The sequence below is a fragment of the Varroa jacobsoni genome, unplaced genomic scaffold, assembly GCF_002532875.2.
Source record: "Varroa jacobsoni isolate VJ856 unplaced genomic scaffold, vjacob_1.0 scaffold_1460, whole genome shotgun sequence".
NCBI lineage: Eukaryota > Metazoa > Arthropoda > Arachnida > Mesostigmata > Varroidae > Varroa > Varroa jacobsoni.
The window spans coordinates 204,330-222,148 of record NW_019214362.1 but is presented as its reverse complement, the minus strand read 5'-3'; the positions used below and the strand labels follow the sequence as shown (position 1 = coordinate 222,148).

Below are 17,819 nucleotides of genomic sequence, written 5' to 3'. Positions count from 1 at the left end.
GAAAGTATAAGAGATTTGTTTTTTTGTACTTAAGATCTTGCTTAAGTTCATTTTGCACCTTTCACAATGTTCGTGTATGCATCTAAACATTTATAACATACCTTTTGCAATGTAGAGCACTAGCTCGCGGCACTCGCTAACATGAAATACGTGAAGTCGCCGACAACACAGAATGGCAGTAACCTCTTCGAAGAACCGATCGAACGACCACATCCTACTGCTATCGCACTCCATCACTCCAGCCAAAATGGGCACGAATAGTTCCTGTAATTACAGATTGTGTTTCAATAATTTAAGTATCGATGTTCGCTATATAGAAGGCTAATCCTGTCTAGTTAAGAAAACAAATTAGTATACAGAGGATATGAGTTAGACCCCTATTTGGTGAAAACTGCATTATTAATGAACTTCTAATTACTGAGATATTCAATGAAATATATATTGGAGATGCGGTGCTAACGTAAATGTTTGTTGCCACACATGTTATAAAGTGATGCTTAACCTTGAGCCCAGCACTAAGAAGGCAAGTTTTCGGTAGGTCTCTGCCCCACTCTATCGACGAAGTGCTATGGTCCTTCTGCACACCCGAAATCACCCCGGATTCCTTTTTCGTCGTGATGAAGTGCATGCAGTCGCGATTTCTTCGCCCGCCATATGGTCGAAAGGGCAGGCTTCCGGTCGCCACATGATAGAGAGTTACCCCAATGCTCCAGAGATCCACATTTGAGCTGAACAGCTTGTCACCCGGTTTGCGCAAGACGGCCCTCTCATACATATGCGGATGAAGGTACTCTTCAGTTCCGTATAGAGACATAAATTGCTGATCCTCTTCTAGCTCGCGAGCCGCTCCAAAGTCAGTCAACTTATAAATCGAGCGGCCATCTTCAGCAACATATTTCATTATGTTTCCAGGCTTTAAATCTCGGTGAATAATACTGAGAAAAACACAAGGGCAAAATAGATAAATTGGTTAGCTATATACTTCATCGGACTACTGTCGATGACTACACCTAGTAATGAATGATCAGTTGAAAAGACGAAACAAAACTAGAAGAACTATAGTTATATGTTGCTGCACTGATATAACATGTTCTGTCTCTCCAATGTAGATAAATAGACGAGTGGTCTTTTCACATTGACCAATGTTTACCTGTTATCACGTAGATGCTTCATGCCAGCTGTGAGATCTTTAAGTACTAATAAGAATTCATCCTCTTCTAACCCGTAAGAGTTCATAGGATCGTCTAGAATTGAGAACAGTGATCCTCCCGTGCATAACTCCATAACCAATACCTGATAGAAAGGAGATGAAACAGAGTCGTCACGATTTTCCAGTCAGAGATACACGACAGTGTTGCGAAGAACGTAACGTTTTGTGTCAGATTCTCTGGGGCTATCAAAAACAGCAGCTTATTCTGTGCAAACACAGCCACGAAACGTTCGTCGTCGTTAATTCAACTGCTTGCTGGTCATAGCGTACACTCAACTTTATCGAAATAGCTGAAATTTTAATACGTCTTTATTGCTCCTAGGATACACCATTGTTATAGCTGAAAAGATATATATATGTGTACCTTGATTGAGGCATATATTCCTATTTTATAGATCCGTACCTTGCTTGAGTTTTCCAAATCATCTTCAATAGAAATAAGCTTGACAATATTTTCATGGTTCACCTAGAATGCACCCAGAAGACACGAACAGAAATGAAAAAGCAAATTTGATCAGGGCAACTGCAGTTCTGATACTGTCTATTATCTGCGCTAATGGAAAAACTCTGCTCTACGTAAAACATAATGGATATAAAAACATATCGAATAGGCTATCCGCTTATTCAGTACACATTATCATTGTTGTCGTTGGAGCAGACAGCTGGGTTGAACATAATAAATAGTAAACTTACTACTCTACTAACAAAAGATTCAATTCTAACCTTTCGCAAAACATCGAATTCTCTCATTTGTACATTGGCAGGACGATCAAGCGAAAGCTTGTTAAATGTTTTGACGGCCACAGGATCACCGGTTTTTTTATTTACGCCCTGGTAGACCGTTGCCGTCGCGCCTCGGCCGAGAATGCAGGTTGTACTCCATACATAATTTGCTGAGCCTCGCAGGTACGACATTGTGATATTGTTCCGACTAAAACGTACAAGAAAATTAAAAAGTCTATCACAACTGAGTTCCTGTGTAGAATAGGCCCGTCCGTGACCTTTCGTAGAATTTTTTTTTGTAGAATTAGAAGAATCCGATTTGCAAACAGTTGAAAATTCAAATACGCTTGGTCGTTGATACAGTAGCACAGAGAAATCGATAAGGCTATTCTAAGGTGAATCTGTTTCAAGTTTTATATCCGGTATCGCCGTTAGGCACTCCATCAGTACACTCCTGAAGTATTTCCATCAGCCTTCAGTAAATCGAAGCTATCCGTTTAGAAACGGACTTATTATTTAGATTCGAAGTTAAATCAGCTTTAATTAAGATTGCACAAAACTGATTCAATGTGTAAAGTTCGTTCCGCCAATTTAAGTACAGTGGAACGTCATTACGTGCCGCTTCAAGTTGAACCATTAAAGATTTTTTCCACTAGATTCAAAATAAGTGTTCCAACAGCAGAAAATTAAGCTATATTCCTATTAGGTTTTGACATTATGGACATCCTACGCTCACTGGCCGGCTACTTTTTAAACTTCAAGTTTCATCACTTAAGAGCCTAGAACTACATAACGATCTTGTTTAATTGTATTCATAACTAGAGTCGGCTTTTGTTTTCGGCAGATTCTCAGAGCAATCTGATATTTTAGCATAACTAATTCTACAATGTGTTTCTATAGAAAATTAACAATCTGACTGGACGTATTAAGTTGTATATCGACTTACCTGTGTACAAGCGATACTAAAGTTTTCTGTGCACGAAAGAAGGCAACGCTACTTGTCAATGTAATGCTGTGTTTATGACGACACTGGCACGCAAAAAGACTTTAATTCTTTCCATGAGCGTAAGTTACAGTTAAATAGTGCAAAAACTAAAACAAAATCAGTTCACACCGAAAAATTCACCATTTCGCTTTCCGAAATCTATTACATGCCAACTGTAGGAAGCTGCCTGTTATACCCTTCACTCTTCATTTCGTAAATGGTATTCTTCCAACAGGCTTCAGTCATTATCAGGAGTTGGTACTTCGTTAGTTCCTACACTTCCACTTCTCGAGGGTAGCCACAGATTTGTGCAACTTTCGTACGAAAAACGTTATTCCTACGAAATGAGTTATCATCTTCTGTTGTATTTGCCTTCTTCTCCTCAAATCGGCACTCACGTCATTTCATCCTGTGGCCAAATGCTTACGCGATCAGCTGTCCGCAGATCACCCTCCTCGCCTCTGTCAGACGATGCAGATCGTTGTGGAGACAGCTTCGCCATGCGCACGATCGCATGTGCTGCGGCGGCGAACATCGAAGGATCACTGACCGTTACTGGCTGGGCATGAAGGTGCTCACAATTGTGTTGAAAATGAACGCATTTTTGGAAAAAATGTTATACGTATATACTATCTATAAAGCCGTAATGAGTAATACAGCTATCAGTTTTCACTGGCGTTATCTACCGGTTATAGAGGGGGGTGGATAATTTGGTACACGAAAATACATCCTGAGTTTGAATTCTCGTTTCTTTAGGAAGGCTAGCACGACTTCGTGCTGCGAGCAGATAAGAGCCTTAAAGACCTCCCAGTGCGTGTAGTGTAAACACAAATTGTGCGAAATTGTCGTATGCTATACATTAGATCTTTGTGATTTTCATATTATAGGTTGCCTAATTTATCTATGATTGTAAACCGACGCTATGTATATATATTGCTAAGGAGAAAATTGTCTAGGTAAACTAAATTTCAGTGTTAGAGTCTTAGCAGATTATGGCCAATGCCACAATTTTTGGTTTATGGTTTCTTACAGCATAGGCTGATGTAGTTTAATTTAGGAATTCGAACAAAATTAGACCAGATCTTGTTAGCTTCAAGGTCATTTTTATATATGTATGCGGATACACATAATTTACATATTTTTATTAATATATTTACATAAATATTATACTTCGAAAACGTGTCAAGTAATGGTAGCTATACCTGTATTATTGTTTTTCTTATAATACGTCCAGGTGGATATTTACGCTGCCAGCTGCCAATGTATTCAGGTACATGAGTAGGAGAAACTCATGTAAATCAACCCATCACCAAGACCATGAACGCCCTTGCTTGATATCTATTATAGGCTCTCCTAATATTCTCCAAATTCCAAAAATCCCAAGGCCTTAAGGTATTATAACTGAAGATTTTATATGTGCGAAATTATACAGTGTATTAAAACAGCTATAGACAGTACCATTTATCCGTTAGGCACTAGAATATACTTGAATATAGATAATCATTGAATAACATACTAGCATGCTTTATATTCATGTGAATACTCGACTTTATTTAAGTCGATAATATCGATAAGGTACGTAATAGCTGTGGCGTTTAGCCTTTTTACAATATCGATAAGGTACGTAATAGCTGTGGCGTTTAGCCTTTTTACAATATGTGCCTTTCGCTGAAGCACCACTAGTTTAACAAAAGCTAAAGATAGGTGCAATCTACCGGTAAGGTCGAAAATTCCCGCATCGATATATATAGTTTAATAGAGTAATAATAGTAATTGTGTAATTAACATATCTTGTTACCTTTTTGTTTGTTACATTTTCTACACCGCTCATTTTAAATTCCAGTAGCTCAGTAACGAATATGCCGGGGTTCCAATTCAATGAAAAACACCGTCATATGGTTCTACCATGATTTCGGTCATCATCGAAACATCTTAAAAACCGAAATATTCTTATACAGCTAAAAAAATTGATGAAGATGAAAACACGAACTCTTCGGTCAAAATATTATCCGTTGTAGCACCATGACGCGACTCAGATTACTCGGTTGATCCTTTGAGGCACTTTAGCAGCTCGACGAGTGCGATAAGTACAAAAAGGTCGCTTCAGGTGATTCGTGAGCAGTTTATTGTGAAGTCAAATAATTTCAAATCTAGCCCCGGCAATCGTAAGCAAATTTTCGGTCCTCTAATTTTTACGTTTCCACGTTCTTGCATCTACCGAGTTTCTTCCCCCTGTTTATCGCACACATTGCGTCAGTTGTCTCGATACTGCTTAAACAACTCAGTCTACCGAGTTTCTTCCCCCTGTTTATCGCACACATTGCGTCAGTTGTCTCGATACTGCTTAAACAACTCAGTGGCTTTTGTCCACTAACATGGTTCCTGTACGACTTTGTGTTAGCCATAGAAGAGGATACTTCAAGGCATAGCTACAAAATACAAATTCCACTACAAAAAATATTTAGATGAGAGATACTACTAGACAAATACTGTTACATGACTGAATTTTGAGTGTAGTCTGACTCATTACGGATGAATGAGTTACTCGCGCAGCTTAGTTTCTCCAGTTGAACAGGAAGAAAAGATCCTAGAACTGCGGCGGATATTACCTACATAACGAAAAAATTAATATATTTATACCGCCCCAAATGTTGCGTGAGCGTCGTCGCCATCACACCTGACGCTGTGCACATATCGTCGGTCAAGTGCAGATCATCTGCCGAACGTCTGTCGGCACTTCACGGATCTCAGAGTCCCAAGGCCAAACAACGTTCTTGACTCTGCCATTTTTTGGTCGCCACTCGACCTGCGTGACGATGATGGCGGCAACTGGCCCGAGCGTCGTTGGTGTGGTATTTTCACCGGGCGCCTGGGTTAATACTAGGCCGCCGACGTGCGATTCGTCGGAGTCAAGGCTCGAGGACGCGTCGTCATGTTGGCGCAGCTGCAGCTGCCGTTGGCATTGGCGTTGGCGTTCTTGTACTTCTTGGCCTTTCTGGCCATTTAGCGGGTGGGGCTCGTTAACGAGAAGTCGAAAAAGCAATAGACCATGCCGGTTGCCTCTCAAAGAGTTGTGACCGTCGAGATTCTCAACGGCGAAAAGGAACGTCTCGCACACGCCTACCACGAACGTTTCTCGCATATGGCGGCGCATCAAAGTTAGTTTAGCAGTCGGGAGCATGCCATGGAAGTTGGAGTTGTTCAGTCGAATCGACCATACTGCATAGTCGCCATTGGCGTCTCGTTGTAAGTTAATTATCTCTTCAGGTAGGTCAATGTGATAGTGGACACGGAGAAATGCACCTGGAATACCCCAACCCTGTGTTGCTAGAACGGACTTGAAGCGGATACGCAATTCGCCGGCAACTTGCAACAGCTGTCGTTCGAGGCGATTTAATTTCCGCCGAAATGACACATGGGCAGGTATCATCTGATGGCTGCCTTTTGGAGACACCTCGCAGGAAAACTGACGCGAAAACTTTTTCATCACCACAGGCCTCTGCAGTTCCTGATCGCCGCAGCCCACAGATTGGAGGTCGATACGAAGGTCATCGTACCTCCAGCGTAGCCACAGAAGACCATCTGTCAGTTTGACAGCATCAACTGGTTGATTTTCAATATTTCTCAGTGGCGCGGAATGAAATAAGCTGAACTTTGCCACGTGGCAAAGGGTGTGTAGCAATCGCTGGGCAAATTGTGTCTTCTGATCGAACCAGACCGTACCCCCTCGTCGATCGCCGGTAAGATCGGCATGCTCTCGAAGAATGCTGGTGTCAACTAGCTCTTCGATATAAGAACTTTTATTAGCTTTCTTCACTATACACTGTTTAATTTCTACAGTGAGCACTGAAACGATTTTCTCAGCTTCGCGAAAGTCTGCCACAGGCCGTTCTAGCAGAGGGCCTTCGAACATTGTTGCTTTCTAGGCTCTGACAGGTTTTCGTCTCAATCGTTGTATATATACAGGAGCAAAACAAAAATCTTACCTTAAGGTAATTTGAGTCTGCTAATGTTTGCGCTTACATATTTAACATCATACAGCTTCCCTGTAAACGGCTGGTATCTAAACTTGTATTCAGTATGTCACGTGGTTTTCTTAGATAGACGAACGTTTGCCTCCTGGTGATATTTGTATGTATATATATATATATATATATATATATATACAAATATCACCCATAGGCTTTTGTATCGTTTTAGTAAAAAACGAAGAGTATCTACTCTGAGAGGTGCGTGGCACCGTATGGCTTCTAGTGTAATCGGGAGTTTCGAAGTTTTCGTGAACTTATCGGAAAGAACTTGTGTGAAAGTCACGAGGATTAAGTGGGAGATCATGGATTAGATCGAATCGTGTCTTTTGGCCGAAACCTGCATGCTTCATTATTACTTATTAAAGTCAGGGAGCGATGCAGCTTCGCATAGGTTTGAACAATGTTCGTTACCCTTTTTCGTTACCCAGTTACCTTTATGCGCTCAGCAACGTTAAAGAATGTTCTGCATAATACGTGTAAGGTCTACTATATTGGAAGTTGAATTCGTTGTTACAAGTTATCTTTCGGCGTTAAATTATTTTTAATCATAACGTGTATAGAATTGAGTTGGGTTTTTACGTCTTAGATACGAATTTGCTCAGCAATTTTTAAGTATGATACGTGTACTGTAGTACGTAATATGCCAATGCATTGGGTTTCTAAGTAGATAATAAGCACTTGCTGATGTTCACATTCTGTGGAACCGTGTAGACCATGCCCCTGTACTTGGGAAATAGCGTCCCGATAAAATGTTGTAATGGGCAACTGCCACAGAAAAAACACTTCTACATCGTAGTTGGAGCGAGGTATATAATCAGTATGACGATTAAATTACGGTGAGCGGAAATTGCCGGCTATTACTACGTAATAACCGCAGTGCGGTTGGTTTATCTGGTCGTTTCAATTATGAGACGAACATTAAGGGAATTCGGCAGTTCCGTTGCTACACAGATGAATGTCAATCGTGTGCTAAATGGCTTGCATTTTGTCTTTCTGAAGAACGGCCGTGAAGATGCGACAACGTTCAGTTTTAATCTGGGACTGCTTCCACGATTATTCACGAAATTACCTCTTCACAAAGGCCTACATCTTGTTCTGAAGCATTTTCTGATCGATTGTAAGTGATATTCGACTAAATCGGGTCCTCCGTTGTTTATTTCCTTCTGCCTTCGGGTAAGCATTTGCTAGACACAAATGTCCACGGATCATCCTCCGTGATGTTGCTACCGTTGAGTAACTATATACTGTAGACTCGCCTATGGGGTGGAATTAATACAGCAAGTACTAGATAGTTTCGTATCTCGTTAACTAAGAGATGAGCAGATCCAATCTTTTGAAATGCACTACACGTTGATTCAAAGTTAAAGAAGTCGACACGAATCTACGAATTGTTAGACTTTAGTGTCGTTTATGGCGAAATTAATATGTGATAACATGAATTATAAGCGCGTGGATGTGTGTACGTAATAATGATATCCTTATCTAGCTTGAATTCTGATACTGCTGTCAGATGGCTTCAATGACCCGTTACTCGTTGAGCGGCCACCTGGAGGACGCTGGTGGCGCCATCTATGCCAAAGAGCTCACGCGCAAGCCGAAGAGCACTACCAGAAGTACTAGAAAAATACCAGATCATGTTTTTTTTTGCGTAAGATATCCTAAATAATATTCTGATATCCTAAATTTAGTTGAATGCCACTGATTAAATTACTTAGCGAAATCCTTACACATGTTTCGTGTCACTGGGTGCCCGCTGCCAACCAACTTTAAAAAAACTGCCGTGCAATCCAACAAGAATACAAGCATGTCCAGGTAAAGGCGCAGAAAAAGTTTATTAAAAAAAAAACAAATATGAATATGGAACGGAGCGCAATTGAACCAACATGCTAATTCGTTACAAACAAAAATCTCGCATTCGATAATAAACTAACTGATCATAAAAAGCACGCACATGAAAAGCTTGTTATGTCCGGAGCGAAGGGCTGCCCCCAGGTTATACGAAGCCCGGCCACATACTGAATGACGAAATGCAGGTGCTCGTTGGTCCTAAAATGCCGTTTGTACTTCGTGGCAAGTTCATGATCCAAATCCACAATAACAATGATGGCTCTACACTCCGTCCAAACAGTGACATTAAAACGAAGAGCGGCATGCGTAATTTTCTAAACGGGCTCGCGGACGCAGCGGGTCAGTAAGGACTTTGTCAATGAAAAATGATTCAGTTAAGCGAAACAAATATCACTTGCCAACATTACGCGTAAATGGAATTTATAAACGAAAAGCACCATCGAAACATTGGTTGAGCCCAGATTTACACAGAAGCACTTGTAGGAAAAAAGCACACATTAATAGAATGCTATAAGCACTGCTACCCAACTACAAATTAGCACAGTGCCTGTAAGTAAGGACTGACTATAGCTGTAGCAGCATGTACCCAGTTACTGTTAAAGAAGAAAGAATGCCGGCTGAACGGGTCGTTGAAACCATTTAGTATCACCACGTACAGCCCATAGAGCAATCGCATACTAGATATTTAAAATTAAAACACAAACAACACAATGTAAACCAGAGGAGATCGCACTGTATCACGCTGGACCAATAGAAATACGACAGCCTTTAGCTGCGCCCAGCGACTCGTAAATTCAACCCTAAAAAACTGTGTTGCCATCCGTACGGGTGGGCGTTGTGCTTTAAGCGCAACCCGGTGTAGCTCACTCAAGGAATCGTCTGCACGAACGGCACGCTTTGTTTTTCAATGACCAACAACCCCACCACGAAATAGATAGGCAGAGTTGCCTACGATGTAGTTTAATAATAATATGATAAACGGGACGAACTAAAAACGTTCATCATAATCTCATCAGTGTACGTATGGTGCTAACGAAACGTACGTGAGAAATCGAAGTTGATAATCAACCGATGACTCCAATCCAATGACAGAAGATTATACTTAGCTCCTACGGTTAAATGCACACGTAATTCCTGGTGCGAGGTAAGTTATTTCCGTATTGTTTGAGACTAGCCTTTTAACGGAGCCCCGGAACAGTTGTAGAGCTAACAAATTTGCCCGTAGGCCGTATGTAGAAACAGAAAGACATGTTACTGATCTAAACAGAAGCGAACTGAGTTGAATCGCTAAAAAATTATTAATAATCAACAAACCGTAACGTATGGAATATTTCCATGTCAGTGGTTTAACAGGGGCATATGAAATTTTTCCCTACGAGGTAATAACATGTGGACACTTCATCGGCAGAGTGGTTTATAATGGGGTAGTTTTTTTTTTGATACCACTTTTTCGAGATATATATTATTCTTCACTGGACAAAAGTATTAAATAGTCAAATGATTTCTTTTCACCTTTACATGTCTGTGATAGTACTAACGTCTATGCTATGAGTAGGTATTAACGAAATCTCTAGGTAAAAACCATTAGAAAAAGACATTCAGATATTTAAACCCTAAATAATTTCAAAGGGAAAAACTCTTACGGTTCAAACAATCAGCACAATTTATATGCACTTTATGGCTCAGTGATAATAACCCATTTACCTGCAAGCCATACCCCAAAAAAACAGCTTGTTCCGGTCAGCCGACAAAAAATTCATCTTGGGTTGCCTTTTAAGCATAACAACAAATATAAACATAACCATTCTAGAAAGAAAATAGACGATCTGAAAATGATCGGAGCGAATTCAGTGCCAGAGCAGGTAAGATGTCCAGTTCATAATGATCCATATAAGTTCAATATACGAATACATAAAAAAAAATCATAACTTTAATCCCTTCTCAGTAGCACGGTCGATCTTTGCAGTCTTCAAATAAGGACCTCTCCGTGTTTCGACTGTTACGTGTGGTATTATAGCCATTTAGCGCTCTGTCAAATGGCTGGCTCCCCGCACGAAACGAATCTATCTATACCAAAAAAATTCAAGGACCTAGTAAAGCAAAACATACCTAGTGAAGCTGCTATGTCATAATGTAGCGTAGGAGTCAGCGCTTAATGTTGCATCATGGTTTGATCTATACTGCATAATACTATAGATATCGTAATTCTTGATTAGCTGCCCTTTAATCAGCTTGTTATGTTCCGTACATAAATTTCTCGTAGGTCTACTACAAATTCAAATGCGCTTCTTTATAGATGCAGTTCAGCGTCAGGTACTATGGTGTCCACCGCGGGCCTCATTAGTCGCAAATAATTGATCGTTACGCGTTGTTACGTCAAGATTGTTCGAGTTGGGCCTGCTCCTGCTTTTGTTGTTGTTATAGTTAAAAAAAAAAATTTCAGTTCTTTCGAAACGTGACTATTGGCCTAGCTGCTGATGGCTGACGCCTTCTGCGTTTAACTTACATGGAAGACAAGCAACAAAGAAAAGTAAGCAAGTCATAGTGTGCAAGACAATGGAGCTATGGAAGCTAGTCATCAATGGCAGTCAACGATACGCGCCCTGCCCGAAAAGCTTCATCTGGGAGACAAAAGACCTAACAGCAGCTGACTTCTTCTTAGATTCAGCTTATCAAGGTAGAAAAAGCAACAATTTTGCGCTTGTCGTAGGTTAGAGGCAATGAGTAGGGTTGGGGAAGAAAATGTCTCAATTTTGGGGTAATTTTCTGCTCAAGTGCTGAGCCATGAAGGCGAGCTTCGTGATCATTTCTGACTAGTTCTCCGTCTCTTTTTTCGCTTGTTTTCGGTTATTTTGTCTAACTCAAAAGAACAAGCTGTAAGTCGATGAGTGGACATAACCGCGCATATACACACACAGTGACTGACTCAAAAGCTGCTCTAAGCCAGAAAAACAAATATTGTTATTATTAGTAATAATCATCCTCATTGGAGTCTTTATTTGCTTTGAATTAGATCTTCGATAAGTTACTTGACAACTTTGCCGACGACCAAGAGCGGCCAAAGGGGCGGACAGCAATGAAAAGGAACGCTTGTCGTGGAATCTCGTAATCCAAAAGCGGCGGTAGGTAACGGTTGAAATCGCTGGCTAACCAGCAGTTCAGAAGCGCGGTGGCCATATGCACTGAGTAATAGAGGCGAATTGGACATTTCACGGCGGAATCGTAAAGGATGCGGAATAGGTAGCAGTTAACTTCTGCGGAACTTACAAGGATCCGTCGAAACAGACCGAGACGCTGCCAGTGGATGTTTAGCACCATATGAGCTATCGCGGTATCGTGACTACCGTTCGCCGTATCGCTTCAGCTTATGTTTAATAATCATCAAACTAGATAATTCAAAGCACAAGGCTATCCGCTATTGGTCAGCAACCTTAAACGGTATGTAAACGCGCACATAAACCTATAATTTGTGAGAATGAGCAATTTTATTAATGTGCTCCAAGCAGCGAATAGCCAGTTTGTTCGATCCATCATCGACCACTCGCAACGCTAACAAATGTAACTGGTAGAAACTTGAAAGAACTAGCAGTTATCCAGATTAAAGGAGTCATCCATTTATGACAATCACGCAGAAAAACGTAGATGATGCTATCGAATTATGAATTAAAAGAAGACTTTCATTGGAAGATATATCTGCCTATTTTTTTATTTATTTAATTTTTCAATTATTGTCAAAAATAGCTTTTGGTTCCATCAAATTGCTGCAAGCCAGCAAATGTTATTTTAAGATTCTCAGAAGTTTTAGCTCTACTTAGCCAAAGGCATCTGTCAAAGCAATAAGTGTTAGACGACATCCCATACAAAATAGTGTTGATATAGATGGCAGTTGAAACACTTAGAAAACCTGTAGGCACCACGTGTCTATGAACGTATCGCTTAAGTGGTATCAAAAAAAAAAAAGTATTTCGATCTGTACGAGTCGCTGAATGAAGAAAGTTGTCATCTTTGGTTCTGTAACAGGAAGAATTCTGCCAGCGGCAGAAGGGTACAACAGCTGTAGTTGTTACTGAAAGTCTCTCGTATAGTAAGTAAATACGATCATGTTAAAAAGTTGAATACGAACATCCAAAATAAAATTTCTATTTACAAACAAGTAAGAACCACTCTGTGTTTGGTAGATCGTAAATTTATTAACATTCGAAAGCATCACTGAGTAGGAGGTACGCTAACCTGATGATTATATACATTTGTGGGGCATAGCCAATATATGATATTAACGTGACGTAGCTCACGAAACGCGAGAGGGCGAACGTCTGAGTAAACCCTAGCATGGTGCTGAGGCAAGTATCTCTGAAAAATGCTGAAGCCTATAGCCTATAGCTAGCAAAGTATAATGGAACATCCCAGGAAGACTCCCAGAGAGTTTTTCAGCTATTAAAGCTATCGTATCGAGGCCGACATCTATAGCTTGGCAAAATATTCTATAGATGCCTTTCTTCATACCGTCAATTATTTTCACTTTTGATATGTCGCTAAATAGTTTATAATAAGATTAAACCATATTGTGCTATTGTCCACAAATGTAGATAGTGAAATTTTAAATAAAAACAGGTAGTTTTACTTTAGCGACTCTTATGTGGCTATTGAAGTCGTTGCTGGGGCGCGATGGGGCTTATCCAGTATACTCTGGAAGGCTCAGTCCTGGTCGGTCAATGTAATCTATAGGAACAAAAATTTTGGTCACCCAGACGGAACTGTCCATCCCTCTAGACTTTCTTTGCCATTTCATAATCAACAGACCATTGTGTCTTTTATAGGAATCATAGCAAACTCTACTATTCTATTTTGTCAATGATATGTTTAAGTTGCTACGTTGGCAGACCAATCGCAGACAGACAAAGACGATTCTTTAAGACCCAACGGTTATTGGCTCGAAGTCGTCCGGCCAGCGAACCATAACCTGCTCGCTTTATCATCGATTGTTGTACGTCCATAAAAGAAGGAACGCACAGGAAAGATCGGTGAAAATTTGTCCATAACTTGTAGCAGTAGCAGCAGCAGCAGCATCCGTCTATTTTTCAATATTTTTCAGCGATAGTGGCTACGGATGACTCAATTAGAGACGTCTCACGCAGATTACATGTAATGTAATGTAAATGTGTGACAGTTTCACATGGTTATTGTATACTGCTATAACTGTTGGGCGACCTGAGAAAATACGCCTCGGCATATCGTGAAGAGATCATGTAGAATCCATTTTATTCTGACCATGCTTAGTTAACGATTCAATACGATATCAGGTCGGTTCTGATATCGTTAATGCTTATTTATAGATAATTTCAATCTTTAGCTCTTCCCTCAAGCATTTCGAAGCGTTAAGACGCTCATCTCTACGAAGTATATCGGTTTCAAAGTACTAAACAATCTTGTTTAGTTCTTTTATCAACAATTTGAATCAAGTCTCTTTCAAAAGCATATCTCTTAAGTCAACAACAATGTACATCCTCACATAATTTCCTGTTCGGGTGTCGCATATTTACGTCTCGTGAGTTAACCTCAAAGACGGTAGGGTCTGCGATAGCGATAAATCATTTTGCGTCATAAGTCTAATCTGCCCATGCTAAATGTCGCCCCCCAATATTGATATTACCGTTGCTATTCTAGTCCTGACTAAATCCTCCTATAAAGATATCGTTTAAACTTTACTAAAAAAAGATACCTTTATTTTATCTACCTGCTTAAAAAAGTTACTAGAATATAGGCGACTAAGTTTTGCATATATATTTTAAGTTGTTACAGACCATTCTAGGCAACTTTGAAATGGAATAATTTTTGAATTACCGCCGCTGGAAGAGACAGTTTGGCTGGTACATTTTTCTGAAAAGATATGAGAAAAGGCCTGGAAGCATTGGAGAAGTGGATCCGGAAGGAAAAATATTTTTCAGTCTCGGAAATGAAAGCTGACTGGTAAAGTTCTGGCTCCTCGAAGGCCATAGCACTGCGGAAATTCATCAAAGATCAGTGGAGATACTAGGACGCTTTCGTCAGGCCGGGAAAGGCTGCAAAAGCAACACAGAAAATTTGCTCCGTGTGCAGTGAGAGCTCTACACCTAAGGTACATGGACTCATCTGCAGATTACGTTAGGCAGTCTTTATCGACCCTGGAAAGCCCAGTAAAGTATATGCTTCAAGTCTCAAATGCAAGCGTCTGAGTATAGCGAGTCACTTTTGAGTAACTTTCTCAGTTATATTCTTCGTCGTACGCGTTACATTTATCCAGGCTCGTTTCGAAGTAATGCATCTTTCAATCTCTGTGCAAGACAGAAAATAAGTGTTCAAAGAAAAGGCTGGTTTTCCACCAAGGCTTACAATAAGGTAGGATTTTGTGACCGTGATAAAACTGCTTTGTGAGACAAACAAGCCCTCCAGTGGCGCATAAATATTATTATTAAAAAATTAGAAAGTAAATCAATAAAGGAAAATAGCCGTTATTTCTAAACAATCTAATATGACTATATTTAGGTGATAGCAATCTACTTCAACGTTTTTTAAAGATTTTTTTTCGAGTTCGCTTGGTGTCCTGTGAGGAACCTGTTATCATGCTTTAAAGTAAAAAAAAATTATCCTCAGGAAGTTGCGATGTAAAGCGTCGATCGGCCGAGCAATAAACGTAGAACAGTGGCGACTTCTGGCTGTTTACGGTGTTCATTTCGCTTGAAACGTTCTAATGCCAAGAATTTCCTTCCATTAAGATTTTCCGGTAGTTTCTCTCAAACTATTGAACCCTGTCATCGTTATTACATCGGTCCCAAAGCCACGGCACTCGATCTTCGTACCTCATATGCTTCGACTGCTACGTCCGACACCGCCGTTAGACATTCTATCAGGCGGTTCTCTCTCCGCTCGAAACGAAGTGTGTCTATATCCGGATTCAAATACAAACCACAACGTGTCCCTAAGATTAGCACCCAAATATATTACCTATAAAGCCATCACCCGGGGGGCTCGGTCTTTGTGCCTAAAAAAATCGTCTTTGTGTTTGAAAATATAAAACTCAACTGTGGATTGTTGATGACGATTTATGGTTTGTCTCTGACTCGGTCAGTTTAGCAAGGACAGAAAATCCACCCCCGTGGCCACAGAGTGGAAGATCCACAGAGTAGGTGCTCTAGTACTTTACTTCAGTAGATTCGTCTTGTGAATAGAATAGAAAAATGTTAAGTGAGAAATCAATTCCACACATTTTACAAACACCTTCTGTTATCAAATACAAAAAATCTAGGAGATTTTTTCTGTCATTTAATTTCCGGCTAGGGATCAACATGCAAACTACTGCCCAATCAAACACAGCTTCGGAAATCTTGTTCGTTGTATTTCGTGTTTGACATTGCGTAAATCTTTCCGCTAGGGAAGAATCGAGCTTTTAAAGTACCTAGAAAGGTTCTCAAGGTACTTTTCGGCATCATTCTTCACAACGGCTACAATCGTTTGATAACGGCGCATTTCAATTCAGATCATTGCGCCAGATGACTGAAATAGTTCAAGGTGAGAGGCCGAGTTTTTCCCTTTCCTGTTTCGAAGTACAATAATTCTGCTTATTGTAGAATGGACTTGGCTACAACTAGGCTGAAGGGAACAGCGCATAAGGGATTTTTTGACTTATGCAATAACGCTTGAAGTCCATGGCTCGTCCGAGGCATTCGCATGTAGTTCTGTCAATAAAAAAAAAAGCCGTTTTTAGCAGCTTTTTTTTAGTCAACCAGAATCAAGGTGTCAATAACCATCAGGCCTTTAAAAAGGGTGTTAAACACACCTACGCAATCCGTATAGATATGGTGGATCTGTTGCACTGCCCCGTTTTCCCTCAACTTTCTTCCCCGGTATCTTCAGTCTTCTGAATCTGTTAGAGTACAGAACTGTCTGTTTCCCCGCCGATAGTAGTTCACGAGTGAATAAGTTCAATTTTGTGACAAGACAACGTCGGCGAATCAATACGGTGCGAAAATCGGCAATCGTCGACTTCTTGCTGGTTTTCGTATTGCCGCTATTGCACGAAACTGTTGTAGCTTGTTCCTCTTTTCGTGGTGGTCTGTGTGATTTTTGTACTGAACTGAACGACACAAGCGGGGTCATCGACAACTCAACGAGGCATAGCAGATCGGAGGGCGATTGAGGTAGAAAAGGAAAAAAGTGCATCGACTGAGGACCGGAAGAAAATGTAACCAAAGATGAGCTACAGCATTTCTGAAAGGGCTTCAGTAGCGCCACCAGCAGCAGTAGCAGCTGAGAGCTAAGACGTTAGGTTTAAACGAGACTGAGTGAGCAGATCGCCAACGATTGACGCCCTCGTGACGCTAGCCACCGCACCACGGAGCCATGGTTGACGTTTTGTCACAGTCGATAACAACAGTTTGTCATAGTGAAGGTCCTATGGGCTGCCGTTAGCTGGTCGGTTGCCGTGATGGAAGAGAAAACGTTTGGGTGTGAAGAAATCACAAAAATCTACTCCTGCAACTATTACAACTCTAACCGTTACGATTGCTTTTATCGCTACTACTGCCACTAGACTGAGTAATTGACATATCAAGCTATAAGAATAGAACGGGGAGCGCTGAAACGCAGCTCAAATATAAGGGTTAATTATAACAAAATTGCGAATATATCTAGAGTACCCTGGTGTGACCCGCTTTCATTTTGTAACTGATTGAATATGGCATTGTCCAATAATTGCCGACTACAGATAAATACAGACTCGAATGTTCGCAAAAAATCATCACCTTATTCTACACTATTAAAACTAACAGACCGTTTAAAACGAGTGAATGTACATTTGTAATTGCACTAACGACCTCTATAGAGCACTCACTTACTGTCGATCTATTAGTTTGAAGGTATTTCGATTTCACCCCAGGGGGTGTACATTAATATAGTGGTTACCGGGAATGTTAGTATACTATTCGAATATATATATAACAGTGCGGTTCAACTCGGGTCATGGTAATATTGCTAATGGTAAAGGAGC

General features: G+C 40.5%; 1 protein-coding gene and 1 long non-coding RNA gene across 2 annotated transcripts in view; one reads left to right on the top strand and one right to left on the bottom strand.

The window, feature by feature from the left end:
- The window catches only part of LOC111270277 (serine/threonine-protein kinase TBK1), an 8,531-nt gene extending 5,068 nt beyond the window's left edge, over window positions 1-3,463 (bottom strand). The window contains exons 1-6 of the mRNA XM_022850420.2: window positions 2,880-3,463; window positions 1,934-2,141; window positions 1,614-1,676; window positions 1,151-1,293; window positions 503-935; window positions 102-264 (exon numbers count right to left, since the gene is read on the bottom strand). Coding sequence (XP_022706155.1) covers window positions 102-264; window positions 503-935; window positions 1,151-1,293; window positions 1,614-1,676; window positions 1,934-2,125 — 994 coding nt within the window. The 5' untranslated portion in view covers window positions 2,126-2,141; window positions 2,880-3,463. The remainder of the gene's footprint in view (window positions 1-101; window positions 265-502; window positions 936-1,150; window positions 1,294-1,613; window positions 1,677-1,933; window positions 2,142-2,879) is intronic.
- A 318-nt stretch (window positions 3,464-3,781) lies between these two features.
- Window positions 3,782-12,994, top strand: LOC147752147 (uncharacterized). Its single transcript, XR_015314909.1, has 4 exons — window positions 3,782-3,874; window positions 4,153-4,310; window positions 11,094-11,474; window positions 11,811-12,994. It is a non-coding gene; the product is annotated as an uncharacterized LOC147752147 (long non-coding RNA).
- Window positions 12,995-17,819: the final 4,825 nt, after the last annotated feature.